This window comes from Aythya ferina (genome assembly GCF_964211825.1).
Source record: "Aythya ferina genome assembly, chromosome: 17".
NCBI lineage: Eukaryota > Metazoa > Chordata > Aves > Anseriformes > Anatidae > Aythya > Aythya ferina.
In genome coordinates this window covers 2,596,043-2,614,731 of record NC_140316.1, presented here as the reverse complement: position 1 = coordinate 2,614,731, position 18,689 = coordinate 2,596,043, and the positions used below count along the sequence as shown (strand labels likewise).

The window sequence follows — 18,689 nt, the reverse complement described above, 5'->3', positions numbered from 1 at the left end:
TGATGTATTTTTAACAGACAGAGTTATTCCTTTGCTTAAACTCACCTTCAGAGGCACCACTTGCATCAGAATGGCGAAGTTAGTGAGGTGGTTACAAAGACACACTGAGTAGTTGAGGTCCCCACTCTCACGCACACAACCTTCATTAGACCAGACACCAGTTCCATTGCTGCAAAGCACAAAAAAATGAAACATAATCTCTATCAAAATTCATGTTATTGAGGTTAATTCGACATGCATCATACTGTACAGGAGACATAAAAGATTGAAAGCCATCTCAGGCTGGTGCATTCACAAACACTCTCAGATTCTTCTCAACTCCATCATGAAAATGGTTAACAAAAATATTGACTAGAAGAAGGCCCAAATCAGACCCCTCTGTGAATGTCACTAGAGATTTCCTCCCAGTTCTATAACTAGTGAATAACTGCGTATTTTTTTTTTTTTCATAACATTGTGAAAACTGTTTATAGCATTTCAGCTAGACCCCAATTTCTATACTTTGAGAACTACCATACTGGACATTTCAATAATCCTGCAAAAGTCAAAGCATATCATATCTGCTGCCTTTCTCTTATTCACTGTCCCACTCATCCTGTCAAAGAAAGTAATTTAGACTGATTGAGTTTGATTTCTAGTGACCCATCCATATTGACTGCTTTTTGTCACTTCATTCTCAGGGAGACCAAGAGCAGCCCCTGCTCCACTGAAGTTATGGCTGGCCTGGCCACGTGGCTCAGTCCCAGTGCTGTGCAGGAATGCGATCCTCATAGGATTGCTTATTCTTGGAGCAGGGAAAACCTGGAAACCCCTGTGCTGACATAGCCCTGCCACAGAGTGGGGTTACAGGAGCCACATATTCACAACTAAGTGGAGTTCCATGCACCATAAGTCTGTCTGTTTCTTAACTATGTATTATTTTTTATATCATTTTGGGTCCTCAGGCTAGACTGAGTGATGTTTTTATTGGTACTTAATTTACAGACAGGTATTACCTCACCTTTCTTCTGTCCTTTGGAACCTCCTTGAGTTCTCAAAGGGAGTATTCTGTAGGTCAGAAACCAATTGCGTATTCTTTAACTACCATGCACTAGGGAATAAGACTATCCTGACACAAATAAAACTCATGTGGAAGGACAGATTTCACATTTCAGTTTCTATCCCAAGGCAAAGCCTCAAAGGCACAACCCTCAGTGGAAAAGCATACAGGAACAATGTCCCAACCATATTAATTTGCTTCACTAAAATCTGTTTCTAATTTACCATAATTTGTGAGTAACCATAATGATGAGTAACTGCTAACAGCTGGGACAGTTCAACATCCCTGAAACAAAACTTCAATAAAACAATTGCAGTGACTTTCTCATGTGCATGCTGGATAGGAGGGATCACAGCATTGCAGGCCATTGGTACATCAGTTAAACATATATTATTACAGCTCAAAACCAGTTAATCCCCATGAAATTCAAAATTCACTAATTGTATTCTTTCTCAATTAACTCAGCAAGAGCAGCATGCTTGGAAATCAAAAAGAGGCTAAATATATTCAGAACTAAAAAAAAAAAAGTAATAGTAACTGCTATTTTTCCATAGTTACTATTTCCTGAGTGAAATTTAGGGTGACATTTATTTACCTTTTATTCTAATTTGCATTCAGGGGCATAGTATTTCATGCATGCATTGGCCAAAACTCACAGCTCTTAAATACAGATCTCACATGGTATTTTCAAACAGGCACAGATCCACAGAAAACAATGGTTATGTTGGAGGCTTGCCATCTTAAAACATCCAAGTGTCTGCCCAAATGGATATATTCGTAAACCATCATAAGCATGATCAGTATCAGTCTGCATTTTAGTTTTGATTCCAACACTTTTCAATCTCTCAATCACCTACTTAACACAAAGTCAGTGAAAAAAAAATGCTCCTGTTTATGGTAAAAAGTCACAGTGAGATTGCATTTCTTGTAAAGAGTTTCATTACTTTCATTTACTTCCATAAATAAAAGAGAACAAGAAAGTAGGTAATATGTAGCATCACAAACTATGTGCAATTTGATTAAATCAAGTTAAAAAATTAAATTATGTAACATACCTATAGTCCAGAAATGCACAGTAAAGATGAACTCTGTTACTCTTATTTAGTGCTAGGCTGTATTGTTTGGGAGTCTGCAAAAAAGAAAAGAAAAGCCTTGAAGGAATGTTTAAAAAGAACCACAATCCATTGTTCAATCAGTTCAAATTCCTATTATTATAATAACTTCCCTAGACATTATAGATTAACCACCTTACTGAAAGCAAATTATTTTTTTTTTCAGTTCTCATGGTTTTATCACAAACCCCAAACATGCAAGGGCTGCTATTGTCTAACGTTTACATGCTGGAATTAAATTCACGTCACTTGGAGTGAGAAATTGGCATCCCATTTAAGTAATAGCAAAACAGACGTCCTTATTGTACATAAGCACAAATATATGTGTTAATTTTTTCAGCATATATTTCACTTCTTTGGGTTTTGTTCACATTAAGTAATAAAAATCTCGTATTTTAGGATTAATAACACTGAAATATGTGCATTACAATGACCAAATCACACACATTTTCTTTTCACTATAGTGATTACATTTAAATATATAATCAAACTGAAAGAGCAATGCTATAATCCAAGATTTTATTTTAACAGACTTCGGCAGTATGATGACGTAATTTTTATCTTTCACAAACAGATTTGGCCACATTAAGTCTCCTCCATTCAGAAAGGATTGAAACCTCATTCTCCACTCTATTGCATCAGTTTCATGAGAAAATGATTAAAACAATATTGGAGTGAATTATTAGTTCATTATAGACAATATATGCAAAACAGAGGTTTCTAGTATCTGTTCTACCCTTTTTAATATAAAAATCCCCCAGATCTACTCTGTGGTAGATCCTACCTTAAGGCTATTTTTTTTTTTTAATTACTAGAATCTTCAATAGAAATTGTGAATTAACAGCCCTCGGATTATTGCAACACAAAGCCAATATTTCTGTCAAACCAGAAAATAACAGAGTACTGTCCTCTTTGTTTTAAAGAAGAAAGATGTAAAAAACAAACAAACAAAGAAAAAAAAAAAAGCATGCTGAAATTCAAGGAAGTACGAGAAGTCTCTTCAATTTTCTTCCTCTTCTCCCACCAGTTTGAGTGTCAGGCACAAGGTAGTACAATTCCCTCCTTACCAACGATGATAAGACATTTCTAACCCAGGACATTCATGTTGGATTTCCACATACTCCCAATAGCTGTGCTGTAGATAAGGCCATTTATATCTTCTTAACTCACACCTCTGGATAACATAAATGGAATTTTCTTATCTACTCAAGCAACTTCTGGATAAAACTTCTGGTTCCCTGACTGAGCCTGGTTTTCCTAAGACTTCAACATAGAAACAGCTGAGATTGCAGGCTGGATACTCCCAGAAGTGGAGCTTAGATAAGACAGACTGCCACTTATCTGCTGAGGGTCTCTATTTTCCCCCTCAGCTCTAGTCACTTCCCGTAGCATTCTTCCAGGAGGGGATCAAAGCAAACAGTAAAACTTAAAGTGTCTGAGACTGAAACTGAGTCCAAGCAGGTGGAGGAAGAAGAGCTGGCTGCCTGCTATCTCTCTCTCCAGTGCTCATTAAACAAGCTGGCCCCTCTGCATTTTAGGCAGTTACTACTTTGTACCTATTTGTAATTCCAGCAGTGTGGTCTGATGGCAGAGTGCCCTGAACAAGAAATCAGTATCCCTGCCAATATTCATTATAACCCCAGCTACATGTGGTCCTCATGCTGATGGGGCACAGGGCACAGAGCTGCTGACCTTCCACTCTCACGAGAGGATGGCACCATTGAAGTGGCAATGGGACAAGCCCCCAGATTACCTGAAGATGTCTCACTGATATAACTCCAGGTCCAATCATGCCACTTTCTTTCCACATGTGGTTACAGAGATACAGTAAGCCCAACTATATGATGTTGATTAACACAGGGGAGTCCTTCCTCATCTTTGAAAGCCCTTCACTATTTCTGGTTGTTCTCTAAAGGTCCTGCACAAAGCCCCAAGAGCTCATTGGTATGTTCCCTGCTAGTTCCATCAACTGTGAACTTCCCATTCCTTTCAGAAAGTACCCTGTCATGAGCCTCACCTTTAACTACAGTAGGGGTCTTGCACACCATCCAAACCACATATGAAATATGGAGTGCCTTGCAGAAGCTGCTTCTTTCCCTTAATCCCACCTTTTGCTGTTCAGATTACTTTTGAAGACTGCAAGTTCAGAAACTGCAGAAGACTAATGATACAGCCCATGGCTGGAAAAATGCTTTCTGCAACTTCAGTTAACCTAGAGTTTTATTGACAGTTCACTTTGTTTTACCAGCAACAAGGGCACGTAGCATAATGTTTGTCCATTATGCTATATAATGTTATGTCCATCATGACATAGCTTTCCTGAAGTAAGCAATTGGAAGAATGTCAGTTTGTATTGCAAATTACTTCACTTTTATGAGAGTAAAGCAGTGGCTGGGAAAAAAAAAAAAAAAAAAAAAAAAAAAAAAAAAAAAAGGAGTGAGATCTGCTCTAATAGCAGCTAAGATTATAAGATTATACAATAACTGTTATTTCTGACTTGTGAAATATCTGTAGATAAATCTTGATTCTTAATGTACTAAATGGAAAGGGCACTGCAAGGTCAGGTTGGAATAAGACATAATACTTCAGTTGTGTATCTTTTCACACAAATAAATCCCAGATGTATGTTTTACCCTCAGTTAAGTATCTCTGGCAAGGGATGAATTACTGTTTTTCTCCATCTTTGACTCTAAACACAGATGTCACTCATTAGACAAAGAAGTACACCAAGTGAAGCTATACAGTCTCTGGACTATGTGCTGTCCAGAACTGTATGTAAACCCACATGGAAAAAACACATATAATGTGTATACAAAAAGAATCCATACCACTTCAACTATTTAATTTTCTCAAAGACTATGTTCTGTGTTTTTACATGCACAATGCAGGCATCACAAGGCTTTTTCTGTGCTATTCATGATAACTGCATAACAGTCATCTTCTTGGAATTCATTGAAACTCTGTAATAAAACTGTCAACAGAATAAAAACCCACCTAACATATAAGAAACTGGCCACAGTGAGGGATAAACTCTCACTGATCTTCAACAGCTCTACTTTAAATTACTCAATGAAAAACAAACAAACTGTCTCAATACTGCATTTCTTAAGTTAAACTATGTGTGACAGCACAGATGTGACTTGGATCCTGTAGCACTGGGGATATTGATTTAATGTCATTGATAACAAAGAACTTAATATACAAGTAGGCTTTTACACTAAAAGAATAAGTCGCTTGAATGTTTATAAAAGCCTATGAAAGGACAGTTTATGCAGCTTTTAGTAGTATGGAGAGAAAAAGTGCCAGTATGTCTAGTAATGCAGGGTCTGTTTGTCAGATCTTCTCCCTAATTTCAGTTCTTTTTATCCATTCTTCTGCATGGAGAGGGCTACATGTTGTAGCTTCAAAAAGAATTACATTAAATGAAGCAAAGGGCAAGGGCACTGGCAAGCAATAGCCAGGAACCCAAACCATGTTACTGAAAAACACAGTACAAGCTCCATGTCTCTATTTAGACCCCCAGCAGAAATAGAGTGGTTCAGCATCCCTTATTCTAACCACTGTTTTTTGGTAAATTAGTAAGACTTAATGCAAGCCACAGAAACTCCTTATATGTGTTGTGGGTATGTAGAGTGTATGCGTGGATGTGTGATGGGGATACGGTACTTAAACTGCTGGGAACTAGGGACAAGGCCATGGTTAGTGGGGGGAGAGGCCAAAAAAGGGGGGGGGAGGGGCTAAAAGGACTGCTGGAAACCTTCAGAAAAACCTAGCTGCAGGAAATGTCATGAACAGAATTGCAGAAGAAAAACAGCCAGCCAGCTGCTGCTGGGAAGTTCTGCCAAGGAAGAGAAGCCAAGCAGAGGGTGGGGTGAACCTTTGTGAGATTAGTTTGTTTCTCCTCTCCTCCCCTGAATTTAAAAAGCAAACAAATACTTAGTGGCCACCAAGGGAAGAGGGTATGCACTTTCTAATTAAATATATGTTTTTCTCAAATGTGAGGAAGGAGATTTCTTTGGGCCAGATCTGCCATTGGTCTAAACTCAGTAGCTCCAAGCCCAAAGGTTAATGTTGGACTTTCTCTTATCCAAAGCACTTGATAAGTTAAGATAATTATTTATTTAATTAATTAATTAATTAATATTAAGATAATCAATAGACTAGATAATTAAGTTAAATTTGGTGTTGATTTGACTCTGTTTACAAAATGCATAATTTTGTTTAATTCAGAGACTTTGAAGCCTTGTCCTCTCAACATCCAAACACAGTGGATTATTTTAAAAGTGTTGAGAAAGGGCTCTACTGCAAACCACCACTTGTCAGTACACTTCTGTCTTTTGTGCAGTTCACAGCCCCACTGAAACATTCTTAAAGGTCTGTGAATGAACCTTGATTCTCATTTATGGAATAAGTTAGAGACTAGTCTTATTAATTTAACGATTTCTTCTCCACACCGTGACATCCTAAATGTTCGCATGACCTATCCAGGACCACATGACCACTGACTTTTCCGTCTAAGATAATCTACTTCTCTTACTTAGAAAATTAAAACTTTAAGATACTTTCATCTACTCAGCTCCCTGAAAAAAAAAATACAGAAGAAAAGAGAAAGAAAGACTAACTACCTATTTCTATATTGGCTGTATTGTTCCAAGCTGTGAGGAAACTGCATTGCAAAGGACCTGGGACCAGGTCACCCAACCATTCTAATTTAGAGTCTGTTTGACTGATTCACCCTAAGGTGTAACTAGCATGTGTAATGAAAAAAATGTTACAAATCATACGAAAATGAATTTATCTTATCCACAAGGAATTATGCAGTGTTGTGCATAAAAGCCAGACCTTTACCTGATGTAAATCAACAGTTCCATTGTGGTCAACAGTGCTATGCCAGCACACACTTACTGAAGCGATGCAGTGAAATATGTAGGCTCCCAGGGTCAACATGAAAACCCTTAGAGCATATTTCTTAATGGAACAAACATACAGGTGTGGTGCTTTGTTTTTGTTTTTGTTTTGAAAAGCATAGTAATACAAAGAGTGGAGGACTTTAATATAATATAAAGGAAATAAACAGTGAAATATCAAGTCCTATAAAGGCATATAAAATCTGAGCAGGTTGGCATATGTAATTGAATATGGATTGCTTTTTAATCTTCCTTCACCTGAGGTTAAAAAGAGTCAACATATCAATTTTCTGCAAAAATATTTTTAATCTAATACTACAATAGCTTTCCCTAGCTTTCAGAGCACCCTATTCAACAGCTGCTTTATCAGGCAAGCAATGTGAGAACAACAAAACAAAACATTAAAAAAAAAAAAAAAAACAAAAAAAAAACACACACAAAAAAAAAACTATGAGCAACAGACTGAAAAATATCTTGGCAGTTCTATTAGATCATATTTTTATAAAGAGGGAAAGAAAATGAGGAGGGAATGGATGAGGAAATTGTCCTTGGTACTTCTTTTCTCAATTACTGTGCACAGCAAAACAAACAAATAATAATAAATAAATAAATAAATAAATTACTTCTGAGTGTGTACAGCATCAAAAGATCCCATCTTTCTTATGGCACTGAGCAAGGGGCTTCATGGAGCAGCTGCCAAGACAACATCTGAGCACTTGCAGATCTCAGTGCAGCTGTCAGGCACTGTGCATCTGCAAAATAGTTGCTTGTGGTATATAATCATTATAGCACATATATACATATGTGGTATATAATCATATATAGCACATATATAATAATCATTATAGCACATACAAAAGCTGGGCCAATGATTGCTAAATGTATGCTAGGTGCAATGCCTTGACAGTGTTAAAAAGGTAATTGCTCTCCTCTTTGTTTTTGGGTGCTAAATAGTATAAAAGTCAGGTTTTCCCAAGAAGGCTCAAGGAAAGCTGCTGAACTGTTGAGCAATTTTGGCAATGGAAACTGACTGCAACCTTTGAGTTAAGATTACAGTCTCTCTAAACAACAAATACATAGTTCCCAAATGGTCTTTCTATAATCTCACGCCTAAAAAATTCCCACCCTAACATAGAAGATATGTTTATGTAGATCCCTCAGGTAGTTGACAGATTATAGCATCAGTGGGTCAGTAGTGAGGTCCGGACTCAGGAGCTTCTGAGCAAAAAGTACCATGATCAGCTTCACCAAGCCATGGATCCTCTATGGACAGTGCTTGTATACACCCCTCAATTTCAAAGATCTCAAATATGCAACAATATCTTTCTTTCCTTTTCGTTTCTTGTTGGCCTGGGTGCACAGGGGCACTATGATTGCTTTGTATGTATTTGTTAACACTGGGCAGAGACAAGCAGTTGCATGGCAAATTCTTTCAGCTTGGAAGCCAAAACTATTTAAGACACAGTACTGCAGTGTAAAAGCATGCCAAACTCCCATTGACTGCAATCTGGATTAATAATACTCACAATATTGTTGTAAATCATGGTAATAAATGGAAAGCACAGAAAGGCTGAAAAATAGCCATGGAATGGAGAAGGCTCATTTTCATTAGAGATGCATAGAGTTGCACAAATAGAAACTGCAGGATAAGGACCTTTGAAATTCAATTTGGGCAGCAACCAAGTTACATCAGTAAATATTTGATGTTTAAAATTTTAAAATGCCAGTCAGTGAGAAATGGGGCCTAGCAGGGCAGCCTTTCCTTACATGAGTACCAGTAAACAGAGGATTGAACTGATGTTCTAAAGCAGCTTTTATGCTTAAGTGAAAAAATGATTTCTCATGCCCCTTACAGCATTGTTCTGTTCCAAAGAACTACAAAGTGAAAATATGAATGTTCTTGTTCTAGAAATAGTATCATTTGATTAATTACTAATTTAGCAGTCAGCTGGTTTTGATATGTCTTTACAGTTAAACAGTTATATCCATGGACCTGTGCGGTGTCAAGAGTTGGACTTGATGATCCTTAAGGGTCCCTTCCAACTCAGGATATTCTATGATTCTATGATTCTATGTGCGAGTACAAAATTTATCCATACACAGCCCTCTAAACCAGCATGTTGTTTAGATATCTAAAGATGGACAAAGGACTGCAAAGCTAAATCACTGATACTAAATACTTGGGACATGTTTTTCTCACTTCTTTAAGTTTTAGCACGTCAATTTAAATGAGAGCAAGGGAGAACCAGTTTCTTTCCCGTACGTTATTGATAGAATTGTTTATGCAGAGCTACTGCCACCAAACTCTTCAGGACACTGCACATAGCCTCCACCTGGCTCAGAGCATAACCTCCAACTGGGTATTACCTCTCCAGAATTAATGGATGCGATCTGGCTCCAAACAGGTCTAATTTGAATCAGGTAATTTAAAATGCAAGTTATTTCACTCAGGGTGCCCATGTTGAAGCAGTTACTTATTGCTCAAAAGACCTTATTCTGTTTTCATGCAGTGTTGCTAGGGTACTCTGGCAGCAGCAGTAGCAGGATGTGTGGGCACAGCCCTGCAGAGCACATTTCTGCTCTTCCCTTCTCTCCCCTCCAGCACACACTCAGAGCAGCCAGAACTTCGTACTTCAGAGAAAAATAAAACCTTTTTGATTGTCAGGGACAGAGTAAAATAGTTTATAACACTTGCAAGTACATAAATAAAAAGAAATATATCCCTCTTTTTATTTTTAGACCTACCTGAAGTGGAGTTTGCTGAGAGGTCGTGAACACAGAATCCTAAAGGGCTGTTATCCCCTAACCACTATCCCCATCTATATCATTTATGCTCTGAACTGTATTAATGTCTGCATTAGATGGGTCAAGATGAAAATAATATATCAGGACAGATAAAAGAATAACAATAAAAAAGCTAACAATACAAAACTACCCCAAACCTGGGCATTTGGCCTGGTTCTTCCAAGTAATTCTGTAAAATACCATTTCAAATAGTACAAAGCAAGACTGATTGTTAGTGCAACTTTTTGCCATGGTCATTCATCTGATCCAAGATTATGTTGCTTTTGCTGCTCCTGCATACTTACGCCCCTTGAGAAAAAAAAAAAAAATTGTTTTCGTTTGTTTGGTTTTTAAGGTGAATAAATACAAATACTTACAAAGATGTCTGTGCAACCCATCCACCAGTCCTGCAAAATTCCAGTGATATAAGGTGCAAGACCCTTACTGGCCCTTTTTGGACAGATGAATGAACTATCATTTCAGTTTTCCCCCACCCAGCTTACAATCAACATACTAAAGGAGAGTTTGTGGTCATGCTGATACAAATCCATGGTAACTTTCCAAAATTGCTTAATGAAATGGACAACAGTGTCTTTTGGTATTTTTTGTTTGTTTGTTTCTTTTTGCTATGCCTCTTCCTGCTACTATGTATTATTACATTAAAAATGCATTTCTTTTATAAAATGAGAAGCAGATGTCCTGTTCCATATACCCTTTTTTAGCTCCCTCTAATTTTCTTAACTCATGTGAAAGTACTGCTGAAGGAAAACAACTGGTTTGATTCATAATAAAAAGGCCATTAAAAATGGACATCTTTTCTAATCCAACAGAACCACAGTGAAAGAAGTAAACAATTGATTTTTCCCCCCATTCACCTATAATATTTTGACATAGGCAGAAATATTTCCCTTTGCTATACAACTATCCAGGCCTATTGCAGAGCTCTGTAACAGGAAGCAATGTCTAGGCAATGACAAGAGCTGTGACAGGGACCAGAAGGCAGGCACAAAGCATAATCCTTTAAAGGAATTCACAGAGTAGAATCAATTTTAATACTTTTCCTATTAGGTAATATTTCCACAATTCTTAGTTTCCAAATCATTGCTTAGGCTTTTCCTCCTTATGGCTTTTTTTTTTTTTTTTTTTTTTTTTTTTTTTTTTTTTAAGAGAAACATTTGCATCTGATGAGAAACATTCAAGACACCCAATTTAACATTTAAGCTGCAGCTGTGATTCACAATCCCTAAGTGACTTCAGCAGAGAGAATTTAAACCAGAAGCAAGAAACTGGGAGAACTCAGCATGAGCTGGATAGATGCTGGGCATGCTGCCCACTGCGGGGCAGTGCCTGTGGGAGGGAAGCAGGACGGAGAGACAGGCAGTGCCTGCCTGCGTTTGCTCCAAGGTCTGCAGAACAGTTACAGTCACTTGTATCCCAAAACAGACACGCTTGGATTGCTGATAAGTAGGTTTCACAAAGCTCAGCTGAAACTGAAAACCCTTGAAACAGAGGTTCAGTCCCTACAAATAACATGCACCAGCACCTGCAAGAAGTTGCCCTGAATTCAGATACAACACAAAACTACAAAACCCAACAGCAAGTCCCACTGGGATTTTTTTGTTTGTTTGTTTCAGTTTTGCATACTTCTTTAACAATACACAAATGAGGGCTGGATTAGCAAACATCTGTTGTTCACAAGACTGAAAGTATCAATTATAAGATGAATCGATCAATATTTAGTCATATTTATTATGGAAGAGGCTTTAGACTCTATTAACACATTTTTTCACACAATGAGCCTAGTAGTTAGCCCAAGACTACCAGATTTCCAAGTGAAGAATCAATATATATTGCCTTTTCTAAGTACACGGAAAGAAAAAGCACAAATATGCCCTGCACAAAGTCTGAGTCCTTATTTTGAAGAGCACAAGGACTCTGACAGCTTAGAGCAGTGATCATTAAAATTTCCTGTACTCTGCATGGTAATAACAGGAACAATAGACTGTTTATGGAATTATTGGGAATATTGCATTTATCTTTCTTTGTGAAGACTTCAGTGCCTTGCACTCCACTTGCAAGGACAAACTTAGCTACTGGGAATGGATAGCTTTGGCAGCCTGTGACTGCAAGAGGTCTGATACAGCCAAATGCTGCACATGAAGCAGGACTTGGTAGTGTTAGGTGATGGGTGGAATTGATGATCTGATGGGTCTTTTCCAATCTAAGTGATTCTGTGTTTCTTTGGCAAGGGGGCAAGGGCTGCTGGTCCCAGGAAAGGCTCCCTGAGTCTCCCTGGGGATCCCAGCTAAGCCAGTGAGGTTTTGCCCAGGGAACCAGCTGAAGCACAGTCCCATCTCCCATATACACACCTGCATAAGCAAGGGCTTTGTAGCCCTTGGCAAGGTAGAATAGAAATGAGAGCAATTCAACAGGAGTTAAGTGAGCACCGAAGGAGCAAGGTCTTCAAGCCACAGACACAAAGCTTTTGGTTTTCTGTGTTTAGCACATACTGGGACTCTGGTTTATGACACAGATACCCTAATATGGAAAAAAAATGTACTCCTGAAGGAAAACGTCAGCTTCTTCAAATGTCTGGAGAAGCCCCTCCATGAGTTTCAGTGAGAATTTGATCAGGTCTGCGTTATGTCCTTAAAAATAAATAAATAAATAAATAAAATGATTGTGTAAGATATTCAATTGGTTCATCATTATGTATTTGTACTGTCATCTTTGCTAACATTTCTGTGCAAAGGCCTAGGTTTTAAAGGGCAGTTTGAAGACATGATTTAATGAAAGCTTTAGGAGGAGTTTTAATAGTTCATGTCAGAAACAGAGTACCAGGCTTAATTGAAAAAATATTTACCACTCAGTATGCCTGTTGCTAATTTTTTTTTATAGGATTGGATTTATATGTTAGCATTTTCCATTCTCATTAAAATCCTGGCTATGCGAATGTTGTGAATGAAAAGCAATGCCTCACATTCTTTGTGAATTATACGTGGCAGGCTTTGTTTTATATCGACCCTTTCAGTTCTTATATCCCTTGACTAGCTACTAATCATCATTTATCCTGTCCCTGACTCTGCTAATCTCTGCAGAGCGGGTGAGACAGGCAGTCAATGGAGGCGATGGAGTATAAATAATGACAGAGTACAATAAACATTCCAATTGCAATGCCACATCTCATGACAAAGACTTTCAGAAAGATACAGTGCACAGTCCTTCTACGATAAGGCTGTTGTAACCAGACTGGGAAATATTGCAAAAACGTTATGCTTGCTTAAGCTTCAAGATATTCAGGCCCACTAGGTGAGATAAGGGAATGTTTATTCTGTGTAATCAAAAAATCACTTGGATTCAGGATACTTGGTTTTATTCTCAAATTCTCTTTCCTCACGTGACTCTTCATTGGTTCTTTCCTGACTCACTGTTTGGTTTCATGTCCATTATCCTACCTATTTAGTCTGTAATATCTCAAAATAAAATACATCTTCTCAATTTTGTTATGCTTTACACAGTGGGAATCCAGATAACATCTGCAAAGACCACTGTAAATGTATGTGTTAACATACAACCTAATACTGTGTCATTTTCTGGTAAGCAGCCCTGGATCATCTGAATATTTCATTAAGTTCCCAGTGAATGCAGGGACTTTCTTCGCTTGACGTCTCTCTCCCCAAACTCCAGGTGGGAGACATAAGCCTGCTACTTCATTTCTTCATTTGTTTCATTTCTAACAAGCATCCAGCCATATAGCCCCAGAGTAAAACTGACCTGGGGAAAAAAAAAAAAAAAAAAAAAAAAGAACCCCAAGAAAAATGCAAGGTTTCTATCACATTAAGATGCTAAAGCTCTAAAGCTGCTGTCTTAAGCAACACGATCAATAAATGAGACAAGGAAGTGCAGACATGGAGCAGGATTGCTCTCTTAGATACAACCCAAATCTGTACCACATTGGTTTTAATATTAATCCTCAGACACAGACAGAAATCCTTTTCTGCAACGCTTCTTGAGCTGCAGAGCAATGTAACAAACACTCTTGCAAGGCTCTGTGAAAGACTATTTTTTAGACCGTAGCATCCTACTAAGATATCATACTGTCCTGACTAGGTATTTCTAGGATTAATTTCATGGCTTTCCATTGCTTGCCTTTCTTTCTTTCTTTCTTTCTTTCTTTCTTTCTTTCTTTCTTTCTTTCTTTCTTTTCTTTCTTTTCTTTCTTTTCTTTCTTTCTTTCTTTCTTTCTTTCTTTCTTTCTTTCTTTCTTTCTATTGTGGAAAGAACGTTTACATTTTTCTTCCTCTGATTTGAATCTTTTCTCCCATTCCTGTACATTTGCCAAATATGAGTTGTCTTTTAGTCTGTTGCATGAATGAGAATGAAGCACACACAGCTATTAAGTTCAATGTCATTTTTCACTCACAGGAACTGTGAGGGTGCCAGAACTATTTGATTTGTGCATCAGCCACATCCAGTGTATCGAGAACCACTCGAATTAGGCCTGCTCCATTAGCTCTAGCTACAAAGTTGAGTAACATGAGACTAAGCCATTGAACTCATTTTTTTTTTTAATGAGAGAATGGCAGCTAGTTGAGCTTCATGTACGGCTCTAGACATAATGCAGATAGAGCCATTGCTGCTGATTCAGCAGTGACAGAGCTGTAGCTGGCTGCAGTTTAAATCAGGGCCCCTGGCTCTGCTGATGGCTTCACCACACAAGGCCAAGGGCTGGCACAGCCACAGCCTTCAGGACCGCAGGAATATGAGGGCAACTTCAAGGCTGTGCTGGCAGAACAGCGATAAATGATGCACTCCTGAGGAGCTGGGGCACTCACGTTTCAGTGATTGATTTCTTTTCAGTTTAACCGGGATTAAAATCTTAAAATAGGGGTACGTTCAACTTTCAGTCTTCAGCCACATTGTGAATGACACCGAGTTTTCCTCTTTTCCCTTAGCTAAAAGTTTACATGAACACCTGATCAGAAGGGTTGTGTGCAGCTGAATCGGTGGGGTGAAGCAAACCCAAAGCGCACTGCTGCAGGCTGAGGAAGAGAAGCAAGCAGCCCATTAAGGTGTTACTGCCTGCTGGCTGATGATTCATCTGGGCACAGTGCAAAGTGCCACATGGCATGGCAATTTATGGCATCTTCTGCCATAATTCAAATGCCTCCAAAATTACTCAGCTCCCAGTTTGCACTGTTTGTCTGGAGCTCAGTTTTTCCATGTGATTCCTGAAATCAGCAATGGGTCCCTCTGGAGACTGAGCTAATGGTTTGAGGAACGTAACTATGGTAATTAGAGCTTGGCAAAGATTTTTGCAAAATCTCCAGGCTCACTTGTTGATTACTTAGCACAACAATTTAAAACAGGAAAAGAATGAGAAATCTCATGTTCCTGCCTCATTGGAAATGCTGCTGCACCCCCTTGCTTTCTCTTTCTTGCACTTCAGTGAAATGTCACCTTTTGGTTACCTGGATTTTTAAGCATCTTAACAAGATGCAGTGGCCAATACTTAAGCAATATTCCAGAGTGCCACATTCCGGTAAGCTGCTGAGACACGGCACCCTGCACATCAATCGACATGATTTCTTTTCTTCTTTTTCTTTAAGTAAAATACATTGCATAAATTGGGGAAATGCTTTTAGACCTAACAAAACTATAATCATATGCAAACAGAAATGGCTGACTGCACAATTTAATTTACTCAGATAATTCTATATAGCTTCTGAAACAATTACGAACCAAAAAGCAAATGCCTTCAGCAAACTGCTGCGTGACAGAAGCTTTAAAGGGCTCAGAGGTACCCAGTCTGTTCCCACTGAACTTAGGAAATAAACTCCCAGTAACTGCAGTAGGTACAAGGCACAATATTTCTGTTCTGCTGTGATTAAGAGTTATTAAAAAGAAAGACAGTCCAGCTCTAGGAACACCATGTCTCAGAACATTACAGCAAATATTTCAGTGTCATCTGAATGCTAGTTAGGGATGCTTTATACCATGGAGCATGGAACTTTCATTTCTTCACTAAACATTATTTTTGGAAACAGTCTTGCTTGTGTTCATGGGAATATATCCAGTGGGGCCACACTTACAATTAAGACATCCCTTTTATACTTTATAAATATTTCAATAAATGGCTGACAGACTTAAAAATAAATGTATTTTTTAATAAATGGATAATGGTTAACGTGTCACAAAATACAAATAAACCAGGAGATTCCTTCCAACTATTACTTACAACCTAAGAACTTTTAGCATGCTTGTATACAACAATTACACATGCTACCCACATCTATCCTATGTCCATATTATCTAATGCTCCTTTAGAAATCCTTAAAAAGGGGCTCATTAAAACAATGCAAAGTCTCTCTTTTTCTCTCTCTCTCTTTTAACACAAATTAGATGTTCTTCTGCAAACACTCATGGTAGGTAATTCAAAACCAAGTATTCAATTCAAGTATTTCTAAAGTCAGAAGAGGAGAAAGAGTAAAAAAATCCTTCCCTAGAGAAGTATTTAGATTCTCTTCAGCACAGTAGGTTGGCATCAACGCTGTGACATCTATGCAGTCACTGGAATTCCTGGACTACCCTGCACGCAAAAGGCTTTGCCGTAGTTAATGGGAACAAAACATAAACAGCCTCAGAAAACTGTACCATCAGGCTGTAATTTATCTGGTGGGGACCAAGATCACTGCAGGGTATAGCTCAGGTTATGCTGACTAATAAATCATGAGTTTAAAGCATCTGAGTGAAACAGCCTTGAGCCTCAACACAAAGCAAACAAATATAATTTAAATGCCGTCTTAGAGTTTATGGCCAACCTTTCACTAGGGTCTCCTAGTGCTACACAGAATCAAAGGGCAGAAGAGCCTGGGGAAGGGTAGGAAGATGGGAAGAGGAAAGGAAAAACACACCTCTTTCTTCCTCTTGGACTCAGACATGTACAAAAACAAGAATTTATAATCTGTCTAAGCATACTTCATAAGGGAACAAAAGAAAGTACAGGTCTCAAAAGCAGAAAAACCCATCTGAAACATTATTTACCAACAGGATTATCACTGATGTCTCTTCAAACAGTGCTGCACAACAGTCAGCTACCTCTTGTGTTACCCAGCATGTTAGGTACATTTTAAGTAAGACGTACCCAGTGCACAGAGAAATAGAATAGAATAGAATAGAATAGAATAGAATAGAATAGAATAGAATAGAATAGAATAGAATAGAATAGAATAGAATAGAATAGAATAGAATAGAATAGAATAGAATAGAGGCAAAGAATAGCTCAGGGACTCTTCTGAGCACTCACAGCATTCACCTTAGGACTTCACTAATGCAGCCAGGCCTCTTATTTCCTTTTTTTACAGTAGTGATTCATTTCTGTTTATTTTCCATCAGCAAAGTATTGATCCAACCAGCCCTTTTTTGGAGTTTTGAACCCACTTCTCCTCTCATTGTTTGCTTTAGCAAACTCCTAGTTGTTACCACATTCACCCTCTGGAGAGCAGGAAAAGCACCAAAACCAAAGGCCATTTCCAATGGCTCAGGTAAGTCAGTATGTTTCAGGAACATGTAATCTTTAATGTTTGCTGTCAGTTAAAAAATAAAATTTTGATCTTTAAGGATGTTCAGCATGACTTCTGAATGCAAGCTTTTTAAATGTAATTTTATAAATGGATCTGTCATAGTCATGTTTAGTTAGTCTTTTTATGTTGCACTGGACCTATAAGGAGCTTCAGGGTGAGCACTGAGAATCAGGATGAATTGTATGCAGTGCCTATCATCTACAGAAGCTGTTTGCTCAGTCAGGACTTGGTGCTGTATAGAGGGAGTTTCTCCTTCAAGACGATCTTGAGCTTTACTGCTCAGCCCTAGACCCAGTCCGAGGCACATTGTCAAGGGACTCTCCTAACAGTAATCAAAGCTTTGTTACGGGTTCACATCACATCTTCCAAGTGTATATTCAGCTCAATCTGCCTTTGAAGTGAGTTTCACCACAGAATTTATGGCTTGATCCCAAGCCCATTTAGGCAGGTTAAGGTCTTTATTTGGATTTAAAGGAGGTTTGGATCATTCTTTCTATTATAAGGCCAGCAAAATTTCTCATTAACACCCTCAGAGACTTCAAATACTGACAGATTTCATTACCTAAAAGTATCTAGTAAGAGCCTTCCAGACTAGAGCCCTTTACAGCACAGAGGTTCAGCCTGCTTTAGGAGAACATTTTACTTTTGTACTTTTTTGTTGTTGTTGTTGTTCCAGGTTGCACTATTTTCCAGCATTTTGTTCTTGATTGACCCAGATACAGGCTGCCCCAAGGCATATAAACATGAGCTGCTCTGTTCAAAATGGAATTTGTGCCAGGAAATATTCAGGATAGGAAAGCATTTGTTGTGTGTGATGGCCCTGTTCACTCCCTAATCTCCTCCATGGGTTTCAGCTGTATTCTCTTCCTACAAATGCAGTCTAATTGCATTTCTAAGTCTAAATGCAGTTCTTGCTGTGAAGAGGAATTTTCAGTCTTGCTGGAGAACACTTCAGCCACCTGCGCTCTGCCTAGGCATTCTACATCACAGAACAGAACCCTAGAGACGGATGCTGTATCACAGAGATATGAGTATCACTCCCATCTGAGTCTCCCCACAAAAGGAAGGGGCGACTCAAGCAATCAAAATTACACGTCCTTTGGTTTGCACCATTGTAAGGATCTTCTTAATTATTTACAGACACTTAGGGAATGCAACATAACTAAATGTCATAAGAACTTTCATGAGAAAACAAAAAGAAAATATGTAGAAGACATCTGAAGGCCAAATATAAACATTCAGGTATACTCAGTAGCTATCTGAT

The 18,689-nt window shown here is 38.3% G+C and overlaps 1 protein-coding gene across 5 annotated transcripts in view; it reads right to left on the bottom strand.

The window, feature by feature from the left end:
• ADGRD1 (adhesion G protein-coupled receptor D1) overlaps positions 1–18,689 on the bottom strand; it is a 157,756-nt gene that overhangs the window by 67,851 nt on the left and 71,216 nt on the right. For all 5 annotated transcript variants that reach the window (XM_084491653.1, XM_084491655.1, XM_084491654.1 and 2 more), the window contains 2 exons: positions 2,095–2,168; positions 46–169 (listed from right to left, as the gene is read on the bottom strand). In XM_084491653.1, coding sequence (XP_084347779.1) covers positions 46–169; positions 2,095–2,168 — 198 coding nt within the window. The remainder of the gene's footprint in view (positions 1–45; positions 170–2,094; positions 2,169–18,689) is intronic.